At 42.8% G+C, this 25102-nt stretch overlaps 1 protein-coding gene across 1 annotated transcript in view; it reads left to right on the plus strand.

Moving 5' to 3' along the window:
- The first annotated feature begins 1404 nt into the window (after nucleotides 1-1404).
- Nucleotides 1405-25102, plus strand: part of LOC141148575 (uncharacterized) — a 121942-nt gene continuing 98244 nt past the window's right edge. The window contains exon 1 of the mRNA XM_073636138.1: nucleotides 1405-1510. Within this exon, the coding sequence (XP_073492239.1) occupies nucleotides 1435-1510 (76 nt within the window). The 5' untranslated portion in view covers nucleotides 1405-1434. The remainder of the gene's footprint in view (nucleotides 1511-25102) is intronic.

Consider the following 25102-nt stretch of genomic DNA (forward strand, 5'->3'; position numbering starts at 1 on the left):
AAAACTAAAAGTGAAAGATTGTTTGCTGGTTGCAAATGTGTGAATGCTCATAATTAAAGTGCCTTGTGCTAAATGTGGGTTATAAATAAAAAATCGTGATTCTTTATCACATACCATTTCATTTTTAGCTGAGTGCAAAAACGTGCTAGTTATACTAAAATCATAAAGTGACTGAGGCTTAAACAGTCAAAAAAGTGATTTGTGCTTCATAAGCCCAGTACTTGCTGGAAAAAAAAATATATATATACGTAGTTGTGATGAAGATTCTTTTTAAATGGCTCAAAAAGTCTTTTTTTATAAAGTATTTTTTAAGAAATGGTTTGGAAAGGGTAAAGTCCTTATAGGGAGGTAGTGTTGTAATAAACAATTCCTTATTAAAGTGCTGGTCTTGTGATGGTGCTCCTTAACTGGGGTCTTATTATGCTTGCACTCACCGAATGGGGACACCCCTGCAGGGGTATGAGCAGTCACAGTGTTTGCCACTGTGTGGCAGCCCTGGATGTCTCTGATCCGTGCTGTGAGTGTTGCTATACCGGCACATAGACCCGCAGACACAGGATGAGCCACTCCTATATGTAGACACCTAGAGAAACCAGTTATCCCACTCAGATTGTCTTACGTACTACTCAGGTAAGACAATCTGATATGAGATCTGACCCCAGATCTCATATGTAAGAGGCCCTGTCATGCTTTTTTTTATGCTTTTTTTCTATTACAAGGGATGTTTACATTCCTCGTAATAGGAATAAAAGTGGCACAATTTTTTTTTTAAAAGAACAGTGTAAAGAACAGTCCCGCCGAGCTCGTGTGCAGAAGCGAAGGCATACGTGAGTAGCGCCCGCATATGAAAACGGAGTTCAAACCACACATGTGAGGTATCACCGCAATTGGTAGAGCGAGAGCAATAATTCTAGCCCTAGACCTCCTCTGTGACTCAAAACATGCAACCTGTAGAATTTTTTAAACGTCGCCTATGGAGATTTTTAAGGGTAAAAGTTTGTCGCCATTCCACGAGTGGGCGCAATTTTGAAGCATGACATGTTGGGTATCAATTTACTCGGCTTAACATTATCTTTCACAATGTAAAAAAAAATTGGGCTAACTTTACTGGTGTCTAATTTTTTAATTCAAAAAAGTGTATTTTTTCCAAAAAAAGTGCGTTTGTAAGACCGCTGCGCAAATACAGTGTGACAGAAAGTATTGTAACGACCGCCATTTTATTTTCTAGGGTGTTAGAAAAAAAAAGTATAATTTTTTGGGGGTTCTAAGTAATTTTCTAGCAAAAAAAAATGTTTTTAACTTGTAAACAAGGAATCTCAGAAAGAGGCTCGGTCCTTAAGTGGTTAAAGACAAAAAAAATAAATCCTTTTAATGAAAATGAAAGTAAGTAAAACACATTCATGTGGCTGTTTTCATGAATTGGAGTAAAGGACAATGTTTCCACAAAGACTCGGGATGGCGGAGAGGACTATTCTGGGAATATTAATTCTTCTCTCTCTATGCCCGACATGTAAGTTTTAACCTTTTAGTATTGGTGAGGGAAATGAGCCGTTCATTTATTGTGTAGATGATATATAATAGAAAAGATCTGTGATTAGGGTTGCCACCTTTTATTCAAGCCAAACACTTTAGCAGCGCATGGTAAAAATTATTTTTTTTGTAGTACATTAAATTCATTACCTCTGTACAATGCAATGAACGCCAATTTTTTATGTCGTATACATATAGTTTTGTGATTAAATAACATTTCTGGAGGGTATGATGGGGGCAGTATGTATGGGAGAGGAGTGCGGAGGGTATGATGGGGGCAGTATGTACAGGAGAGGAGTGCGGAGGGTATGATGGGGGCAGTATGTACAGGAGAGGAGTGTGGAGGGTATGATGGGGGCAGTATGTACAGGAGAGGAGTGCGGAGGGTATGATGGGGGCAGTATGTACAGGAGAGGAGTGCGGAGGGTATGATGGGGTAGTATGTATGGGAGAGGAGTGCGGAGGGTATGATGGAGTAGTATGTATGGGAGAGGAGTGCGGAGGGTATGATGGGGGCAGTATGTATGGGAGAGGAGTGCGGAGGGGATGATGGGGGCAGTATGTATGGGAGAGGAGTGCGGAGGGTATGATGGGGCAGTATGTATGGGAGAGGAGTAGGGAGGGTATGATGGGGCAGTATGTATGGGAGAGGAGTACGGAGGGTATGATGGGGGCAGTATGTATGGGAGAGGAGTACGGAGGTTATGATGGGGGCAGTATGTACGGGAGAGGAGTGCGGAGGGTATGATGGGGGCAGTATGTACGGGAGAGGAGTGCGGAGGGTATGATGGGGGTAGTATGTATGGGAGAGGAGTGCGGAGGGGATGATGGGGCAGTATGTATGGGAGAGGAGTGCGGAGGGGATGATGGGGGCAGTATGTACAGGAGAGGAGTGCGGAGGGTATGATGGGGGCAGTATGTACAGGAGAGAAGTGCGGAGGGTATGATGGGGGTAGTATGTACGGGAGAGGAGTGTGGAGGGTATGATGGGGTTAGTATGTACGGGAGAGGAGTGCGGAGGGGATGATGGGGCAGTATGTACGGGAGAGGAGTGCGGAGGGTATGATGGGGGCAGTATTGGGAGGGATTACTTGCAGGGTCTGTGGGGTGACCAGGGAATGATGACCCTCAGCTGGGGGGTAGAAAGCAGCTCTGAGTGATGTCTGTATGAAGTGGTCTGGGGGTGATATAAGCTGGGGGGAGTTGGGGGCTGAGAAGTGTATCAGATAGTAATGTCTATAATAAAAAAAGCTATTGTGGTCATCTACTAAAATATACAACAATAATACTCAATGAAAACAATCTGTTATAAGATGCTCCACCCAGCACTCTGTATGTCCAGATGATAAGAAGGTAATTGATGAGCGTTCATATAACTCCGTGTTATCCAGGCTCTGAGTCTGGGCAATCAGAGGTGTAAACTCACCACATACACACAGGGTTAAGTGAATTGTTATAAATGACTCCACAATTAATCTGGACAGAGGATGGGGGAAGTTTGTATATATAGATATGTTTGCTGCTTAGGAGACACTGTGAGTTGGCTGGGCTGTGATCATCAGGCTGCAGACTCCCCTCCCCCCCCCACACTCACTTGCTGTCTACTCAGATTCTGCTTATTTTAACTCTTCAATGCAAAGGAAATCCTCCTGAAACTTTTGCATCCATGAAAACTTTCCTTACTAAAAAAAAAGTCAGCTCACCTCCTAGTGAGCAGCGGGCAGCCTGACAGCAGCTCCAGTGATCTCCTCAGCTCCGCCTCCCTCTTCTCTCAGAACAGGGCACTAGTGATTGGAGGGGGGGGGGGGGGGGGGTCAGAGATAACAGAGACTGCAGGAGCCTGGAGGGGGGAGACAGAAAGGAGCTTCAGATTCCCATCATTCACACCAGCACAGTGTGTGTATTTAGTGAGAAGCAATGACACTGCTGCTGTGACTGTCTCCACAGTGACAAGTATGCTAATGAAGCTCCCCCTCTGCCAGAATGGTCTGTCCAGGTTTCAGGCAGTCTGAAAACTGGACAGGTGATTCAGAACCTAGACTGTCCGGGGGAATCCCATACAGGTGGCAGTGTTGCCAACCCCCGCCCCCCAAGTGAATTTACTGGCAGGATGCCGAAAGTTACAAATGGCACCAATTGTTTACTGGCACTGCAAAAAAGTACCTAAATTACAGTTTCACAGTGCCAAACAGTGCAAATATCAATATTTAAACTATAAATGTATAGCTAATGCTATTAGCAATGTGTTTAAGTTAAACAAAAGTAAAAAAACATATTTCTCCATTGACATGAAGATCAGGTTACTATAACCCAGCTAGCACAGATTTCCCTCAGAGTCTGCATGATTCCCCCTTACAGTGAAAGGAAACTCTTATGTAAAGGGGAACGCTACAGATCATAATCTAAGGTGGAATCTGATGTAGAGGGGGGCTCTGGTGACCAGAGACCACCTTATATCAGAGTCCACTGCTTTATCTTTACACCAGAGTTCTACCTTACATCAGGGTCAGCAGACTGAGTTCCCCCTTGCACTGTAAGGGGAATCCTGCAGACTCTGATGTAAAGGGGAACCCCAACAACTCTGATGTGGGGGGCACTCTGGTGACCAGAGACCACCTTTCGTAGAGTAAATACACTAAGGTAAGGGGAGATCACTAATATACAGTGGCTTGCGAAAGTATTCGGCCCCCTTGAACTTTTCAACCTTTTGCCACATTTCAGGCTTCAAACATAAAGATATAAAATTTTTATTTTTTGTGAAGAATCACCAACAAGTGGGACACAATTGTGAAGTGGAACGAAATCTTTTGGATTTTTGAAACTTTTTTAACTAATAAAAAAATGAAAAGTGGGGCGTGCAAAATTATTTGGCCCCCTTGCGTTAATACTTTGTAGAGCCACCTTTTGCTGCGATTACAGCTGCAAGTCGCTTGGGGTATGTCTCTATCAGTTTTGCACATCGAGAGACTGAAATTCTTGCCCATTCTTCCTTGCAAAACAGCTCGAGCTCAGTGAGGTTGGATGGAGAGCGTTTGTGAACAGCAGTTTTCAGCTCTTTCCACAGATTCTCGATTGGATTCAGGTCTGGACTTTGACTTGGCCATTCTAACACCTGGATACGTTTATTTGTGAACCATTCCTTTGAAGATTTTGCTGTATGTTTGGGATCATTGTCTTGTTGGAAGATAAATCTCCGTCCCAGTTTCAGACTCCAACAGGTTTTCATCCAGAATGGTCCTGTATTTGGCTGCATCCATCTTCCCCTCAATTTTAACCATCTTCCCTGTCCCTGCTGAAGAAAAGCAGGCCCAAACCATGATGCTGCCACCACCATGTTTGACAGTGGGGATAGTGTGTTGAGTGTGATGAGCTGTGTTGCTTTTACGCCAAACATATCGTTTTGCATTGTGGCCAAAAAGTTCGACTTTGGTTTCATCGGACCAGAGCACCTTCTTCCACATGTTTGGTGTGTCTCCCAGGTGGCTTGTGGCAAACTTTAGACGAGACTTTTTATGGATATCTTTGAGAAATGGCTTTCTTCTTGCCATTCTTCCATAAAGGCCAGATTTGTGCAGTGTACGACTGATTGTTGTCCTATGGACAGACTCTCCCACCTCAGCTGTAGTTCTCTGCAGTTCATCCAGAGTGATCATGGGCCTCTTGGCTGCATCTCTGATCAGTCTTCTCCTTGTCTTAGCTGAAAGTTTAGAGGGACAGCCAGGTCTTGGTAGATTTGCAGTGGTCTGATACTCCTTCCATTTCAAAATGATCGCTTGCACAGTGCTCCTTGGGATGTTTAAAGCTTGGGAAATCTTTTTTGTATCCAAATCCGGCTTTAAACTTCTCCACAACAGTATTACGGACCTGCCTGGTGTGTTCCTTGGTCTTCATGATGCTCTCTGCGCTTTCAACAGAACCCTGAGACTATCACAGAGCAGGTGCATTTATACAGAGACTTGATTACACACAGGTAAATTCTATTTATCACCATCAGTCATTTAGGACAACATTGGATCTTTCAAAGATCCTCGCTGAACTTCTGGAGTGAGTTTTCTGCACTGAAAGTAAAGGGGCCGAATAATTTTGCACGCACCACTTTTCAGTTTTTTAATTGCTAAAAAAGTTTAAAATATCCAATAGATTTCATTCCACTTCACAATTGTGTCCCACTTGTTGGTGATTCTTCACAAAAAATTAAAATGTTATATCTTTATGTTTGAAGCCTGAAATGTGGCAAAAGGTTGAAAAGTTCAAGGGGGCCGAATACTTTTGCAAGCCACTGTAGGTAGGACCTTTATATCAGTGCCCCTTACATTATTGTATTCACTTCCTCCTTACATCAGCAACCCCCCTCCCCCCCTCAGACTGGCCTGGTGATGCTGTCAGTGACCTCCTCTCAGGTGCACCGTGCAGGGCTCAGTCAGATGGCTCCAGCTTGGTGGCTCTGGTTTTATCCTATAGTCTCCTCTCCATAGTCCACACGTCTGACTTCTCCCTTAACCCCCTCGCTGACAGCGCTCCCACTCTTGACTCCTCTCCAGACTCCCTCTCGGGGACTGTAGACATGATAAGAGGAGATGGTTAGAGGCTGTAGACATGATAAAAAGGATATGGTTAGAGGCTGTAGACATGATAAGAGGAGATGGTTAGAGGCTGTAGACATGATAAAAGGAGATGGTTAGAGGCTGTAGACATGATAAAAGGAGATGGTTAGAGGCTGTAGACATGATAAAAGGAGTTGGTTAGAGGCTGCGGACATGATAAAAGGAGATGGTTAAAGGCTGTAGACATGATAAAAGGAGATGGTCAGAGGCTGCGGACATGATAAAAGGAGATGGTCAGAGGCTGCGGACATGATACAGGAGATGGTCAGAGACTGTGGGCATGGTAATTTCCTTCTCTGCCCCCCTTCATATTACCATACTTCTCTACATCAGTGTCCTTCCTCCTGTGCCCCTTTAACTGTGCTGCTGCAGTCCACCACCTCCAGCCTACTCTGGGAAGGGATTATTGGCTGGGGCCGCTCCTGACTTACTGAATCACTCACTCTCATATACTCCCCTGGGCCAGGTGCTGGCCCCTGACTGACTCTCTCTGGGACTGACTCAGAGTCACTCTGTCTATCCCCCCTGCCCTAAGTGAGCACACTGAGCAGCAGAGGAGAGCACTGTGACTGTTCGAGGCAGGGAAATACCACAATTCTGGAGCTGCCTGTGGTGAAGCTGTGCTTTGCATTCAAGCTTCCTTCTCTCTCTCTCTCCCCTACTCTGCTCTCTGTCTCCCCCCCCCCTATCTTCTATTCAGGAAAAAAAAATGTGTGATGGGCATTGCAAGCTTAACTATCAATTAAGTTACTGATCAAAAAAAAAAAAAAAAAAAAAAAGGAGAGGGAGAGAGAGAGAGAGAGAGAGAGAGAGAGAGAGAGAGAGAGAGAGAGAGAAGCAAGGTAGGTGTACAGAGCCAGCAGTGGGGTAGGATGCTCATGCTGCCAAACAGAGGGAGTAATAATATACAAGCCAGCATCCTTTCCAGCCAACACACTCCCAGCTCTGACATATGAGCTTGCTGTGGGAGCTGGGAGGCTAGGAGAAGGAAAAAACTTTAGGATCAGAACGTCTGAGTCTCCCCGATACCCGACCCGTCTTTGTGCAATCTGCAGTGCACAGCCACTCACCGTCCAACACCGACCAGGGCACTCTGTGTCGCTGTAGTGTTCTGGCTGGTCAGGTTACAGGCTCACGTCAGCAGTCCGACTCTGTCCAGTGTCCACTGACTCAAACACGAAGCTCCTCTGTCCTTCCGCCCTCAGCTCCTTCTTTTTTTTTAAGTCTGGCGGATGGGCGGGCGGGGAGCGCGGCTGACATCATCATCGCGCGGCGCCGGCGGGCAGAGGCAGCGCTCGTGGATCGGAGCTTCTTCTCGGCGATTACCGCAAACTGCGCATGCGCAGTTCTGACCCACCGTCACCACCATTTTTTTTAGTGACCACCATTTTTTTTTCTGGCACATATCTGCTACTACTGACATTTACGGCTGGTAGAAGAATGCCCTGTTTTTACGGACTTCCCGTAAATCTACGGGCGGTTGGCAACACTGACAGGTGACAACCCTATAAAAACTGTGATGTGATGTTCAGGCACGTGGAAGTCATAGAAGACTGATAGATCTGTGGAAATACAGTAGCTTTCTCCAAGTCCTGTAATCTCAGTACAGAGAATTTTAACCACTTCAGCCCCGGAAGGTTTTACCCCCTTCCTGACCAGAGCACTTTTTACAATTTGGCACTGCGTCGCATTGCTAATTGCGCGGTCATGCAATGCTGTACCCGAACGAAATTTGCGTTCTTTTTTTCCCACAAAAAGAGCTTTCTTTTGGTGGTATTTGATCACCTCTGCGGTTTTTAGTTTTTGCGCTATATACAGAAAAAGACCAAAAATTTTGAAATAAAATGATATTTTCTACTTTTTGTTATAAAAAAATCCAATAAACTCAATTTTAGTCATACATTTAGTCCAAAATGTATTCAGCCACATGTCTTTGGTAATAAAAAATGTCAATAAGCATATATTTATTGAATTGCGCAAAAGTTAGAGCATCTACAAACTAGGGTACATTTTCTAGAATTTACACAGCTTTTAGTTTATGATATCCCATTTCTTGAGGTGCTAAAATGGCAGGGCAGTACAACCCCCCCCCCAAATGACCCAATTTTGGAAAGTAGACACCCCAAGGAAATTGCTGAGAGGCATGTTGAGCCCATTAAATATTACATTTTTTTGTCCCAAGTGATTGAATAATGACAAAAAAAAAAAAAAAAAATTTTTTTTACAAAAGGTTGTCAATAAATGATATATTGCTCACACATGCCTTACGCCTTACACATGTGTGGGACTTTTTTGGAGCCTAGCCGCGTACGGGGCCCCGAAAACCAAGCACCGCCTTCACTCCTCACTACCTATAACAGTTTTGAAGGCCATAAAATGCCCAGAAGGCACAACCCCCCCCCCCCAAATGACCCCATTTTGGAAAGTAGACACCCCAAGCTATTTGCTGAGAGGCATGTTGAGTCCATGGAATATTTTAAATTTCGCCACAAGTTTGATTTCACTCCTCACTACCTATCACAGTTTCGAAGACCATAAAATGCCAAGATAGCACAACCCACCCCCCCCAAATGACCCTATTTTGGAAAGTAGACACCCCAAGCTATTTGCTGAGAGGCATGGTGAGTATTTTGCAGCTCTCAATTGTTTTTGAAAATGAAGAAAGACAAGAAAATTTTTTTTTTCTTTTTTCAATTGTCAAAACTTTGTGAAAAAAAGTGAGGTCTGCAAAATACTCACTATACCTCTCAGCAAATAGCTTGGGGTGTCTACATTCCAAAATGGGGTCATTTGGGAGAGGGGGGGTTGTGCCATCTGGGCATTCCATGGCCTCCAAAACTGTGATAGGCAGTGAAGAGTGAAATCAAAAATTTACACCCTTAGAAAGCCTGAAGGCGGTGCTTGGTTTTCGGGGTCCTGTACACATCTAGGCTCCCAAAAAGTCTCACACATGTGGTATCCCTGTACTCAGGACAAGCATATACAGAATGTATTTTGGGGTGTAATTTCACATATTCCCATGGCATGTTTGAGCAATATATCATTTAGTGACAACTTTGTGCAAAAAAAAAAAAAAATTGTCTTTTTCCCGCAACTTGTGTCACAATATAAAATATTCCATGGACTCGACATGCCTCTCAGCAAATAACTTGGGGTGGTCTACTTTCCAAAATGGGGTCATTTGGGGGGGTTTTGAACTGTCCTGGCATTTTATGCACAACATTCAGAAGCTTATGTCACACATCACCCACTCTTCTAACCACTTGAAGACAAAGCCCTTTCTGACACTTTTTGTTTACATGAAAAAAAAAATTTTTTGCAAGAAAATTACTTTGAACATAACAAACAAACATTATATATTTTTTAAAGCAAAGGCCCTACAGATTAAAATGGTGGGTGTTTCATTTTTTTTTTCACACTGTATTTGCGCAGCGATTTTTCAAACGCATTTTTTTTGGAAAGAACACACTTTTTAAATTTTAACGCACCAAAACACACTATATTGCCCAAATGTTTGACGAAATAAAAAATATGATCTTAGGCCGAGTACATGGATACCAAACATGACATGCTTTAAAATTGCGCACAAACGTGCAGTGGCGACAAACTAAATACATTTTTAAAAGCCTTTAAAAGCCTTTACATGTTACCAATATAGATTTACAGAGGATGTCTACTGCTAAAATTACTGCCCTCGATCTGACCTTCGCGGTGATACCACACATTCATGGTGCAATTGCTGTTTACATTTGACGCCAGACTGACTCTTGCGTTCGCCTTTGCGCGAGAGCAGGGGGGACAGGGGTGCTTTTTTTTTGCTTTTTTTATCTTATTTTTAAACTGTTCCTTTCATTTTTTTTAATCATTTTTATTGATATCTCAGGGAATGTAAATATCCCCTATGATAGCAATAGGTAGTGACAGGTACTCTTTTTTGAAAAAATTGGGGTCTATTAGACCCTAGATCTCTCTTCTGCTCTCAAAGCATCTGACCACACCAAGATTGGTGTGATAAAATGCTTTCCCAATTTCCCAATGGCGCTGTTTACATCCGGCGAAATCGAAGTCATAAAATGCTCGTAGCTTCCGGTTTCTTAGGCCATAGAGACGATTTGAGCTATTCTGGTCTCTGATCAGCTCTATGGTCAGCTGGCCGAATCACCGGCTTCTCAGGTTCCCTGTTGGGACTGGAGAGCCAGAGAAAAACATGGAAGATGGTGGGGGGGGGGACATTCCCTCCCACTGCTTGTAAAAGCAGTCTAGAGGCTAATTAGCTGCTAGGATTGCTTTTACGTGAAAGCCGACTGCTGGCTGAAAAGAATGATACCAAGATGATACCTAAACCTGCAGGCATCATTCTGGTATAACCACTCAAAGTCCAGCAACATACCAGTACGTTGCTAGTCCTTGGTGGGCATATATTGTAAACTTTTTTTTCATGCAGTCTGTGGGCTGAACGAAAAAAACAGATTGATCGGTGGGTATGCCCACCATTAGAATACCCCCCTTTAACTACTTCCAGACAGGGCATTTTCACCCCCTTCCTGCCCAAGTCAATTTTCAGCTTTCAGCGCTGTCACACTTTGAATAACTATTGCGCGGTCATACTACATTGTACCCAAATGAAATTTTTATCATTTTTTCCCCACTAATAGAGCTTTCTTTGGTGGTATTTGATCACCCCTGCGTTTTTTATTTCTTGTGCTATAAACAAAACAAGAGTGACAAGTTTGAAAAAAACACAATATTTTTTACTTTTTGCTATAATAAGTATCCAAATTTTTTTTTTTTTTAACAAATTTTTTCCTCAGTTTAAGCCGATACGTATTATTCTACATATTTTTGGTACAAAATATCGCAATAAGTGTATATTTATTGGTTTGCGCAAAAGTTATAGCGTCTACAAAATAAGGGGATAGATTTATAGCATTTTTATTATTATTTTTTTTTTTTACTAGTAATGGCGGCGATCTGCAATTTTTATCGTGACTGCGAACACATCGGACAATTTTGACACATTTTTGGCGATCCGTGCTATAAAAATGCATTGATTACTGTATAAATGTGACTGGCAATGAAGGGGTTAACCAGGAGGGGGCGCTGTAGGGGTTAATGTGTTGCTAGGGAGTGATTCTAACTGTGGGGGGAGGGGATTCACAAGGGGAGGAGACCGATCGGTGTTCCTCTGTACAAGGAACACACCATTGGTCTCCTCCCATCTGACAGGATGTTTACACACACAGAGCCACGGTCCTGCTCGGTTACCGGGCAATCGCGGGTGCCTGGCGGACATCGCGGCCGCCGGGCATGCGCACCGGGACCCGAGCGATGCAGCGCGCGCGTGCGTCCCCTGGGCTGCCTGGTAGGCTGCGCCGTCATATGATGGAGGCCCAGAACAACAGCTGCACCGTCCCGTAGTCATATGACGGCGGGCGGGCAGCAAGTGGTTAACCACCCACTTCTAATGATGGGCATACTTGCACCATTTATATATGCCGAAGTATAGGGGCATCTGCTCCAAAAGGTAGGAGAAAAACGCTCCTCCGCCCCTGCTGCCCCCTTGCTTCGGCATATATGCTCTTTTTTTTAACTGTAGTGGTGAATTCACCTCCTACAGCGCTGGAGTCACGGATTTATGTATCGTGGGAGCAAACACTGTTGCTGTCAAGATAAATAAATCTGCGCTGCAACTGAATGGCATACCTGCCAAGCAAATGATGGTTAACAATAAAACAAAGTAACATTACAGTATAACAGTAAGACTTACCATACCTGCAAAGCAAATACAAAAGAAACATAGTAAAAAATAAAACACTTTTTAATGCAACCTGTGCCTAAGGCCCCTTTCACACGATCGGACCGTTCAGGTCCGCCTGGCAGTTTTGACGGCGGACCTGAACGGGCTCTCCATGTTAGTCTATGGAGCGTCGGATGTCAGCGGAGACATGTCCGCTGACATCCGACCCCGTCTGATCCGCTAAAAGCACACGGATGGCCCTACGTCCAGGTCCGTCGCTGGCGGATCGGATCGGGTGAGATCTGATGAAAACGGACATGCTGTCCGTTTTCATCTGATCCCTCCATAGGCGGCAGTGGCGCCTAACAAGCCCCTCCCCGCTCAGTGAGCAGAGAGGGACCTGTCATCTGCTGGCTCAGCGGAGATCAACGGACAGATCTCCTGCTGAGCCGGCGGACCGAGGCGGGCTCCGTAGAAACAGAGTCCGCCTCGTGTGAAAGGGGCCTAAAATATATATATGCAGAAGCATGGGGGCCACCACCTGCAAAAGGTAGGAGAAAATCGCTCCTCCGCCCCTGCTGCCCCCATGCTTTGGCATATATGCTCTTTTTTTTAACTGTGGTGGTGAAATCACCTCCAACAGCGCTGGAGTCACGGCTATATGTATCGTGGGAGCAAACGCTGTTGCTGTCAAGATAAATAAATCCGCTCTGCAGCTGAATGGTGTTCCTGAAAACGAAAAAATGGTTAACAATAAAACACAGTAAACAGTAAAGTCTAAAAAAATTGCATACCTATAAAGCAAACATGATAAAACATAATAACAATAAAACATTGCAGAATAGAATAGAGTAAAAAAGAGCAGAACAATAGAGAGAGAATAGAGAGAGAACAATAAAACGACAACTATTTTTGTTTTTATTATTTTATATATATTTTTTGTGTTTTTTTTTTTTTTTTACACTTTTTTTGTAACTGTAACTTTTGTAACTATAACCGGTTCCAGGTGCGGGTCTCAAAATGCAATGGCATCTTGGGAGACTCTGTGAAAGTGTGCCTAGTCTCTGCAGTGCTGTACCCTACGCTAATACTCAACTAGTGTATGGTAGCGTTCAAAACATTCACCAATGCAAAGACCAGGATTGTCCGGACAGGAAGGACAATAATAGCGGGTGTCACGCCTATATCCACGCTTGCTTCAGACACGACATCTTTTTTAGGGGGCTCGTTGGGTAGGGGTACTCGGGAGGACATAAAGAAAATGCCTCTCATGCAGCCGGCTTACTGCATTTGGTTGGGGAAGGTGAGGTGGAGCACCGTCTGGAAACAGAAGGGCTCTGACGATCTCTTCCTGGAATTTAAGGAAGGATCCAGTCCGTCCTGAAGTTCTGTATAGCACATGAGCGTTCAGCAAAGCCTATTGAAATAAATAAACAGACACTTTCTTGTACCAGCGTCTGGCCTTATGGGCAATTAGGTACAGCGCCAACAACTGGTCGTTGAGGTCCACCCCTCCCATATTTTGGTTATATTCGTGGACACAGAGGGGTTTCTCCTCAACACCAGTCGCCGTAGTAATTTGGACCGTCGTGTCTGCATGAAGGGAGGTAAGAACGAAAACATTCTTATTATCCCTCCACTTCATAGCGAGCAAATTATTACACTGCAAGCAGGCTCTCTCCCCCAGCCTAAGACGGGAATCTACAAGCCGCTGGGGAATGCCCCGGCGATTAGGTCGCACGGTGCCACATGCTCCAACCTGCTGTTCAAAACAAGTGACTAAAAAGTGGCACGCTCATGTAATAATTGTCCACATATAAGTGGTAACCCTTTCCGAATAAGGGTGACACCAAGTCCCACACAATCTTGCCAGTGCTTCCTATGTAGTCAGGGCAGTTTGTTGGCTCTACGTGACTATCTTTTCCCTCGTAAACCATAAAACTACATGTATAGCCCGTGGCCCTGTCACAGAGCTTATACATCTTGACCCTATATGTGGCACGCTTGCTGGGAAGGTACTGTTTGAATGACAAGCGGCCAGAAAACTTAATCAGGGACTCATCAACGCAGACAACTTAATGGGGAGTAAACAAGTCTGCAAAACGTTGGTTGAAGTGGTTTACGAGGGGCCAAATTTTTTATAGAGCCGATCGTATCCAGGGTCTCCACAAGGACGACAGAGTTCATTGTCATTGAAGTGCATGAACCGCAAGATCTGCTCGTATCGTGCCCTGGCCATGGAGGCAGAGAACAAGGGCGAATGGTGAATTGGGTCAGTGGACCAATATGACAGCAACTCACTCTTTTTAGTTATGCCCATGTTGAGGGAAAGGCCCAGAAAGAGCTTAAATTCGGGGACCGTAATTGGTCTCCAATCTCTGGAAAAGGAAGACTGGGGAATAGTGGCGATGTGTTGACCAGCGTACAAATTGCTTTGGTCCACAATAGATCTATAAAGATCTTCGGTGAAAAACAGCAAATAAAAATCAAGTGACGTAAAATCAACTGTTTCCACCTGAATGCCGGGTTGGCCAGTGAATGGGGGAAGTACGGGTGCTGCAGAAGTGGTGGGTTCCCAATTAGGATTGGTGAATGCAGCAGGAAGGGCATGACGGGCCTGTGTTCGTCTTCTTGGTGGCAGCGGGACACTACTTGTGCTTGCCACCTCGCCAGCTTCAATTGCACCACATGATACTGCAGTGCTGGATTGACTACGATCGGGGTGTACTAGGCCGCTGGTGCTTGCCAGTTCACCAGAAGGAATAGCGGCGCTAGTACTGTTCTGCTCCATACGAGGGACCTGCGGTTCTTGCATATCAACGACAGAAGAAGAAGTTCGGGGTCTGGTACGCCTGACCTTAGCAGGGACCACAACTCCATCGTCAGAGCTATCTGTAACGGAGCCGATGTGCTCTACAGGATCGTATTCTGAGCCTGAATCTGACAGATGAGTGACTTCCTCTTCACTATCTGTCATGCTCAGAAACGTGTAGGCCTCCTCACTAGTGTACCTTCGATTTGCAATTTTGGGCTCTAAATTTAATGGTAACTAGTGAGACTCACAGGTAAAATAGCTCCTGACTTAGCGACTGTATCAAAATGCTACCAAAAAAACTGTTAGCGATCGCAGGGATCAGGCCTGACTCTGCGAACGCTGTAGTTATGTGTGTTTAGTGTTTTGTAAGTGACAGTGATCAATCGATACTGCACTTGGGTGGGCTGGGGGGAGGGGCAAAACGCAGGTGCTAGCAGGTATCTGGGATGATCCCACTAACACTGCCTTTTTGGGAACCCTAAACTGCTGGGGACGCTAGTATAGATCTGATCAGATCAGATATTGATCCGTTCAGATACTATACCACTGCGTATGCTGCGTGCGTGGGTGTTAGCGGTACTGGCACTAACCTGACACTGCCTGGGGCGACGCAGACCTTATCTGACCCTAAAACCTAACTTATATCACCCGCCGGGCGATTAGGGGTTAAATCTTTATTCGGTAATAAACGGCGGGTGAGCTGACACTGTAAAAAATAAACTAACTAACCAGCGTCACCCGTAACAGTTATACGGAGATCACTGGTGAAAGGGTTTACCTGGGGGGCAATCAGGGGGTTAAAACCTTTACTAGGTAGTATATGGGGGTCCCTGACGCTATGAAACGCTGACGGCGAACCTAAATACTTACCTCCCTAACTAGCGTCACCTGTGACACTAATACAGTGATCAGAAAAACGATTGCTTAGTGACACTGGCAACGGGGGGTGATCAAGGGGTTAAATCTTTATTAGGGGGGGTACCCTAGACCTAAAGGGGCCTAAAACTAACTGCCCCACCACTTATAACTGTCAGAAAATGACACCAATGCAGTAATCAGAAAAAAAAACTGCTATTGGTGTCACTGTGACAGGGGGTACAGGGGGGTGCTCGGGGGGTGATCGGGGGTGAAAAGTGTGCCTAGAGTGTTCTACTGTAAGTGTTGTGTTGGTGCAGACTTACTTGATGTCTTCTCTCCTCGGAAGCCGGAGCGATGACATCACTTCCTCTGCCCCTGTTTACATTACAGCAGAAGAGGAAGGTTTACATTCGTTGGGATCGATCGCGAGGGGGTGGCCATGAATGAGTGGCCTCCCCCTCAGCACGGATCGCTCCCCTAACGATGCCGACCGCCTGGGGCACCGGAGGTGCATGATTTTGCCTGCCCGTGCCATTCTGCCGCAGTATATCTGCGTTAGGCGGTCGGTAAGAGGTTAATTACCGATATAAACTTTAGGCTTCTTTTACACTGGGGCGTTGGGGGGCTTCGGCAGTAAAGCGCCGTTATTTTTAGCGGCGCTTTACCGTGGTTTTGCCGAAAAAGGGTTAAAACCACCCACAAAGCGCCGCTGCAGCGGCGATTTGCTGGCGGCTCTGGTGGCACTGCCCATTGATTTCAATGGATATAACAAAAAGCACAGCGCTGGATATAAATGCAAAAATACAACAAAAATTGATATTACTATTAAAGCACCAACAACTTTCATATGTGGTAAAAGAAAAAAAGAAAAAATAAACAATAACATGAATGCTTCACTATAGTGATATATATGCGTGAACAATAACATGGATGCTTTACTATAGTGATATATATGCGTGACTATTCCCAGTTTTTTATCCACACATTTAGAAAAAGTCCAAAGATGCAAAAATTATGTCAAAACAAATGTCCAAAAAAGCAATTAAATGTGACTTTCTATGAATAATAAATCCGTGACTGTCACCGTGTTGAAATCCCGTCACCTGGTAAAGATTGAAGGCTTACCGGATAGCCTCTGATCAGAGGCATAGAGCTAATAGCTTGGGGTTTGCCCTCCACAGCGGCTGGAACTTTAGCTGGGATGATGGATGTAGATCCACAAACGATCGCCACAGGCTTCCAGACAGCGGTACAATCAGGGAAGAGAGCTCTCACCGTGTTTGAAAGAAAAGAGAAAACTCCAATGGTGTAGAACGTTTTATCTCTTGTTTATTAAAAGTCGCCTCACTGGCATCCATAAAAACACTTTTCCTTGCAAGGAACCAATACAGCTTTAAAACGAAACTTCTCGCATGCGCCGTCGGTACGAGCGTGTCAATCCTACGGCCGTTTCGTCAGAAATGACATCATCAGGGGCACGCCCGCACGTCTGCGCATGCACCTTATATATCCGAGCGGCAAAACGAAAAAGTTCAGCCATTGGTAACACTAGGAAGGTGTTAAAGCTGCAAACAATTACCATTACAGGGGGATGGCAATTACACACACACCTGCTTTTTAACCTTTACAATTAAAACTCCATAGAGTCATCATGGTGCCATCTTGTGGACAAACTTGATATTACTTCAGAGTAATGGATTTTTATTACATTACCCTTACTATTCAAAAACTTTATTAAAAAACATTAAAAGAGGTGGGGGGAAAAACCAATGACTAAAGATTCATTCGAATCACCCTTCAGCAACTGAAATCACATAAACCTCTATATCAATAAAAAATAATAATAAAGAGAGGAGGAATTTAAATATATTTCAATCAAAATTTTTCTATATATTCAGAAATATATTCTTTTTTTTTGTTTACAAAAGTTTTATTTGGAAGTTTCACAAAAGTACAAAACAAAATATAGGATTGTTAACAGAGTGTGTCACAATGTTACAGCATTATCATTAAATTGGGAGATTGAAATACATTATTAGACCATAATCTCTAGGCAGAAATATGTAAATATGAAATCAATATAATCACTAATTTGCAGGAGCAATGGTTGTGTATAAATAGAAATGGGGATAGACAATTAGGTATTAATCCGTAATCCAGTAAGACCATTTATCTTTATATATATGTATAGTATCGTTAAGGGTATGGAATATCCATTCTGCAATTTTGATTGATTCCATTCTGGAAATAACTTGTTGCCATGGGAGGTTGTTGGATTTCCAGTTGTAAGCAATCATCCAAAGTATGGAGCTGCATAGAGAATGAATTAATCTGGTACATGGAAGTGGAACATTTGGGATATTAGCAAATAATAAACATATTTGTGGTGAAGGTTTGATTTTTTGTTTAGATGAAGATTCAATAATTTCAAAGGCCCTACGCCATATTAGGTCCAGGTGAGGGCATGACCAGAATATGTGTATAAATGTACCATGAACAGATCAACCTCTAAAACAGTTTGGAGATATTGAAGGGTAGTATGAATGTAATTTCACTGGGGTTAAGTACCATCTTGAAAATACTTTAATTGGGGTTTCTCTGAATGATATAGATTTGTTACTCTTTCGTAGATTATCTGACATGGATACCCAGTCCCCAGTGCTGAATGTGACGCACAAATCTGACTCCCATTTAATCATCTGTGAGGATTTTTCCAGGACTCCAACACTGTTTAGAAAATGATAGAGTTTTGATATCAAACCTCTATCTCTAGTAAAGGAGATACAGATCTGTTTGAATACTGTGTTGGAAGGGTTTGTAGAGAGTGCGTAACACTCAGCATAGAATTCTCTAATTAGTTGATAATGGTGAAATTCTGAAGAAGGGAGGCCATGTATAGATTGTAGAGAAGGGAATGGAGTAAAGTTCCATTTTAGTTGTAGGGATCTAAGTGTAGTAAGATTTTTGTTAATCCAGTTTAAAAAGGGTCTTTCGTTATTGTATGCATGAGGAAATCTGGGATCACCAAGAAAGGATGCTAAGGGTGGAGTGTTAGAGGAGAGTTTGAAGGTGTCTTTGTGTTTATTCCAAAGTTGGAGAAAGTGGGCCACTATAATATTTACTTTGGAGAGTTTATTGTATGACGTGATATTAGACCATAATATTCCTTGTAAGTACAGTGGTTTAATGGAGGTAATTTCAAATTTTTTCCATGGGGTGTCGTGTGTAGGGGTGAACCATTGAGAAAGCTGGGTTAGTCTAGCAGCTAGGTAATATAGCCATATGTTGGGAAGACCTAAACCTCCTGCAGATTGGGGTCTATGCATTAGTGCATAGCTGCATCTGGGCTTTTTTCCTGCCCATATGAATTTGTTGATATTTCTCTGAATAGAGAATAATTTGGATTTTGGAATATTAATTGGAAGGGTACGAAAAAAATATAATAGTTTGGGAAGGATTGTCATTTTGATGGCACATATTCTTCCTAGGAATGAGATATGAAATGAAGACCAAGAGTTAAGGATAGTGTTAATATTGGAAAAAAGAGGGATGTAATTAGACTTATATAACTGGTTATGTGTTGGGGTTATAGAGACTCCAAGGTATTTAAATGAATTATGGCACCATATGAAAGGGAAATTACTAGATAGTAAATTTTGTGTGTTTTGAGAAAAGTTGATTGGCATGGCAGAACATTTGTTCATATTTATTTTGAGGCCAGATGTATTGTGAAAAAGTTTCAGTTCCTTAAGGAGGGATGGGATAGAGGTAATAGGGTCTGTAAGGAATACAAGAGCATCATCAGCGTATAAGCTGAGTTTAAATTCGTTTTCCCCTTTAGTATATCCTTTTATATCATAGTTATTTCTTATTTTATGGGCTAATGGTTCAATAGCGAGGGCGAATAAGAGTGGAGAAAGGGGGCAACCCTGTCTAGTCCCTCTACTAAGGGAGAAAAATTCTGAATTGTGGCCTGGGATTTTAATTCTAGTTTGGGGATTGTGATAAAGGGCGTTAAATCCCTGCAAGAATTTATCTGATATTCCAAATTTGGGTAGTAAAAAGTTAAGGTAGGACCAGCTGACGCTGTCAAATGCCTTGTGAATATCAAGACTTAAGAGGCAAAGTTTCCGCGAGAAAAGATTTGCGTCTTGGATAATATTAGTGACCAATCTGACATTATCAACAATTTGTCTTCCAGGGATAAAACCGGTTTGATCGATGTGAATTAGATTCGTGATAACTTTTGCCAGTCTGTCTGCAAGCAGTCTTCCAAAAATTTTGAGGTCATTGTTTAAAACTGATATAGGGCGAAAATTTTGAGGGAGAGAGTGATCCTTAAGCGGTTTAGGGATTAGGGAAAGATTAGCATCTCATTGGGGAATTGTCCACCATTGAGAATGTGATTAAAAAGGTTAGTCAAGTGAGGGGTTAGGAGGGGGGCAAATTTTTTGTAATATGAAGAGGAAAAACCATCAGGGCCTGGGGCTGTGGAGGTTTTGAGGGATTTTATAATACGGGTCAATTCTAGTTCTGTACAGGGGGCGTTCAAGGATTCCATTTGCTGTGGGGTAAGAGAGGGTAGTCTGATGTCTTCCATCCACGATCTGGATGATTGGTTAATAGGAGGCTGAGGGCTTGAGAGGAGGTCCTTATAAAATGTGGAGAATATTTTAAGTACTTCTTGAGGGTGTGTGATCATATTTCCTTTGTGGTCTCTAAGTTTGTATGTATGTGGGGGTTTGTGTTCATGATTAAGTTTTTTGGCAAACATAGATGATGGAGAGTTGCTATGTAATAAAAATTTTGCCTTGGAAAACCTTAGTGATTTCTCTGTGTTTGCAGAAAGGATAACATCCAACGCTTTACGCTTGTCTTGAATATGTTTGGTAATTTCTGATGAAGGAGTTATTTGCAATTTATGGTATAGGTCGTTAAGTTCTTTAGTAAGGCATTTGATATCTGTGAGTCTTTGTTTATTTCTGTTTGCAGCGAGACTGATTAAATGGCCTCTTAGGACAGCTTTATGAGCTACCCAAATCATAGTAGGAGGAGTATCATCATTGACATTGTCAGTAAAATAATTTTCAATATGTGTTGTGATGGTCTGTGTCAGTGAAGCATCTGTTAGGATAGTATCATTTAGTCTCCAATTATATGGTGATGGTTTGAGACCTACGTGTGAAGTTTCGAAAAATGTAATATCATGATCTGACCATGGGCATGGGTGTATTGTAGCTTTAGAGGAGTTAGCTAATAGAATAGGTGTGCAGTAAATGTAATCTAGTCTAGCGTAGACATCATGGGGATTGTGAGTAATGTGTGTAAACTTTTGCACCTATGTTATGTGATCTCCAAGAGTCAATTAATTGAAATTTATTAAGGGATCTGTTTAAGGATTTAGGGAAAGCTTTGGTGGAAGGGGAAATTTTGCTTCTGTCTAGTGCTGGATGTGCTGTTAGATTAAAGTCTCCACCGACTATCAGATGGGGAGAGCTAAGCTTTTCTAGTGATTCAAAAAAGCCCTGGAAAAAAGAAGAATGTGAGTCATTTGGTGCGTAAATTGATGCAATAGTGATTTCTTTGTTATTTATCTGACCTTTTATAATGATATAGCGGCTATCTGGGTCTTTATAAATATGTTGTGAGTCAAAAATGATAGTGTTACGTATAAAGATAGCAACTCCTCGGGTTTTATTGTGGTATGTAGTATAAAAAAATTGGCTATATGTCTTGTCAAAATAGTTTGGATGTCTAGAGGAGGAGAAATGGGTTTCTTGTAGTAGTATAATATCTGCACCAATTCTTTTGTAGTGCTGGAAGGCCTTTTTCCTTTTGTGGGGAGTATTGAAGCCATGAACATTATGAGATATTACTTTAAGTACCATTGGTGATTTGTAGAGAAGTATGCTTATAAGGTAATACCTTCCCAGTTACACTTATTGAAATATAGCTGAAAAGTATATAAATGTATGGAGAGGGGTTATAGTTTAGCACTTGGAAAGGCAATGTCATCTTATACCATAACAGTAGAGAAACCATGGTCAAATGTGTATCAAATTTAGAGCATGAGTATTTGAGACAAAAAAAATTATAACATTGGATCATTAGATGAGAATGAATAGTAGTACTGTAACTTCCATTTTTAAATCTATATAAAGTATCGACCATAAAGGTGAAATAGATGAATATTGTAATAAAAAATAACAAAATCAAAGGGACAAGAAATGTCTTGTCACAACATTTTACATTTGAATCAGGAGGACAAACACGTCCTGATCCTGCGAATGCCATCAAGTGCACCATCCTCCAAAATAGGGATGTGGCAATCAACCGCATGAGCAGGTGGGGAGACAATCCAGCGACGACAGACTTGGCGGGCTGTTTGAAAACACTGAAACAAAAATAATTAAATATCAACCAGAGGGGTAAATGTAACAGCTGAGGAAAACATCCTCTTTCCTTGGGGGTTGTCAAACAAGGAGATTGTATCTCATATCTAACAGACCCCAAGTACCCCCAGCCCAAATTTACCATCCTAAGCACTGCTAAAAACTCACTTTAGCCACATATATACCTTGTAGCTATATATAAAAAAAAAAAAAAAAAAAAAAAAAAAAGGGGGGGGGATGGGGGGGGGGGAATAGGGAAAATGGAGGGAAGGGAGGGGATGGAGGAGAGGTATGAAGGGAAGGAAAGGAATAGGGAAAGGAAAGGGTTTGAGTTAGATTTGTGGTAAGTTTGTTCCTCCTTTCGTTTTTTTTTTTTTTTTCCTTCCTTCCTTCCCTTAAAAAGGATCATGATAAAGTCCAGGTATCGGATGAGGGGGAAGTTCAAATGTTAACAAACTGATGAGAAGGGCTGTGCTCAGAAAGATCCATCTAAACAGGAATTAGAAAACGAACCAGAAATCAGTCCTGAGAGGACAACTCCACAAGTGGGGCCTTGTGTGAATAGAAAAAAACATTTAATCAAAGTGGTCAGGTGGCTTGGTTCTGGAAAGGTTGTCGCCATCTTCTTTGTTCAGCAGTATTGCGTCTGGAAGACGGAGTCGACCATATTGGGGAGGGTCTTGGAGTAGTTGGAAATCTGTTAGGTGGTTCTGGATCAAGTAGACCTAGTTTCACTAGCAGTTCTAGAAGTGTCTTCTGTGCAAAGAAAACTTCTGAATGCCTAACACCCTCCTGTGCATTATGTAGTCCTGAACCCAGCGCTCTGTGTATTATGCAGTCCTGTGCCCAGCACTCTGTGTATTATGTAGTTCTGAACCCAGCGCTCTGTGTATTATGCAGTCCTGTGCCCAGCGCTCTGTGTTTTATGCAGTCCTATGCCTGGCGCTCTGTGTATTATGCTGTCCTGTGCCTGGCGCTCTGTGTATTATGCAGTCCTATAACCAGCACTCTGTGTATTATGCAGTCCTGTGCCCAGCGCTCTGTGTATTATGCAGTCCTGTGCCCAGCGCTCTGTGTATTATGCAGTCCTGTGCCTGGTGCTCTGTGTATTATGCAGTCCTGTTCCCAGTGCTCTGTGTATTATGTAGTCCTGTAACCAGCGCTCTGTATATTATGCAGTCCTCTGCCCAGCGCTTTGTGTATTATGCAGTCCTGTGCCTGGTGCTCTGTGTATTATGCAGTCCTGTGCCTGGTGCTCTGTGCATTATGCAGTCCTGTGCCTGGTGCTCTGTGTATTATGCAGTCCTGTGCCTGGTGCTCTGTGCATTATGCAGTCCTGTGCCTGGTGCTCTGTGTATTATGCAGTCCTGTGCCTGGCGCTCTGTGTATTATGCAGTCCTGTAACCAGCGCTCTGTGTATTATGCAGTCCTGTGCCATTTGCCAATAACAAAAATATGTCTCGGATTTCATTTTAAATATCTGGTCACCTTACTTTAAGAGGGGAGGGATAGTAGGGTGTTTCATTTTCTAATGGAAAAAAATGAACTGTTAAATATTTGACTTTGCTTACGCCCTGAGTCTAAGTGATGGAAAAAACATATATACTAAATTTCAAGAAGATTGGATAATATTTAGAGGTTGCACACTTTGATCTGTTTTGTAAAAGTAGCCAATCCTACATTTGTATCTGACAGATACCAAAGGTGTCTCTTAGCAACTGTGAGAGCACATTTTTTGACGTCTGCATCTGGGTAAGTGCTCAAAAGCTGTAGCATATCCAAATCATTCTTTGGAGCCCATCGACTTACAATTGCCTCATGCCAAAAGCGAACATATATGAGGCTGACAAAATGTGCAACCCGTTTCATTCCTTCCAATTTTCGTTGAGGAATATTCAACTGTTTAGTGAAGAGGACAATTTTAAGTGCAAATATTGCCTTTGCCATCCACCTTGCTTGATGCAGTGCCCCTGGGATCCTGAAACTGAAGTCATTTTTAGACCAACCTCCTAGGTACAGGAGTGAGAGTTGTAATAACTCTTTGTAGTCTTCTATTGAATGACTTCCGTCTTTTAGGACATTTTGGATGTAGTTAACCATTTTCCCTCGTTCTAGAAAGCTTTGAATGGGACTTTCTTCATCCAGCATTGTTGTATATGACTTCTTATCAAGTGAAGCCCACAGACTTTGCTTTGATAAAAGTGATCAAAGTGCGCAACCCCTAAATATTATATAATCTTTTTGAAATTTGGCATACAGTATATATCTTTTACATCACTGAGACTCGGGGCAGAGAGAGAAATATCACCGCTCTAGGAAGGTCAATCAGGAACCGACCTCTCCTCCAGGCTGGAAGCCACAGGTGCCGGCAATGCTTGTAACAATGACGTTTTGAGAAAAGTCCTGGACAGCCGCACTCAAATAATTTTCGCCTTTATTGAATAAAAATCAATAGAATTACATGCCACAGCAGAAATGCAGGGGAGCTGATACGTTTCACACTACAAACAGTGCTTAATCATAGCCTCTCCCCTGTGTGAAATGGTAACGGGTACAAATGTACCCTGAAGTAATCGATACAATAATTAATATTATATCTGTGTATTAATTTGTCTAATCCCTATAGTTAGTTAGTCTATTAAACTCTGAGCACATGTTACTGTTAATATCACAATAATACCCGTTAGCTATGAAACCAACCACACGGTGCTGCTAGTAAAAACAATATCTTATTTATTTCCCAAGAAAATAGGAATGTACTAACATCACACACTACACAGCACAGTATATATACAGAGCATATAACAACAATGAAATATCAAAGATACTTATCACACATGGTTTTATCTGCTGGTTCTGGATGATAAAAGGGGTCTGGGCCACATGGAATTTAGAGCAAAGTCCCAAGATGGCAGAGAGACAGCCTCATGACGGGCTTTGCAGCAAAACAGAGAGGAGCTCTTTGAAACATTCCTTTTTACAAACACACCTCATCCAAACCCCTTCCCATTGCCTGCCCAACTCTATTTTTTATCGCAGTATCTCTGGGGCGTTTCCTCAACAGGTTATATTACTGACCGTCTTGCCATAATTGGCCTCTGGGGGCAGTGTTTGTCCATGAATCGTCATTATCCAACTGGGGTCAAATCTATCACAGATATCTTCC

The sequence above is a fragment of the Aquarana catesbeiana genome, linkage group LG06 (assembly GCF_042186555.1).
Source record: "Aquarana catesbeiana isolate 2022-GZ linkage group LG06, ASM4218655v1, whole genome shotgun sequence".
In the NCBI taxonomy this organism is placed as follows: Eukaryota; Metazoa; Chordata; class Amphibia; order Anura; family Ranidae; genus Aquarana; species Aquarana catesbeiana.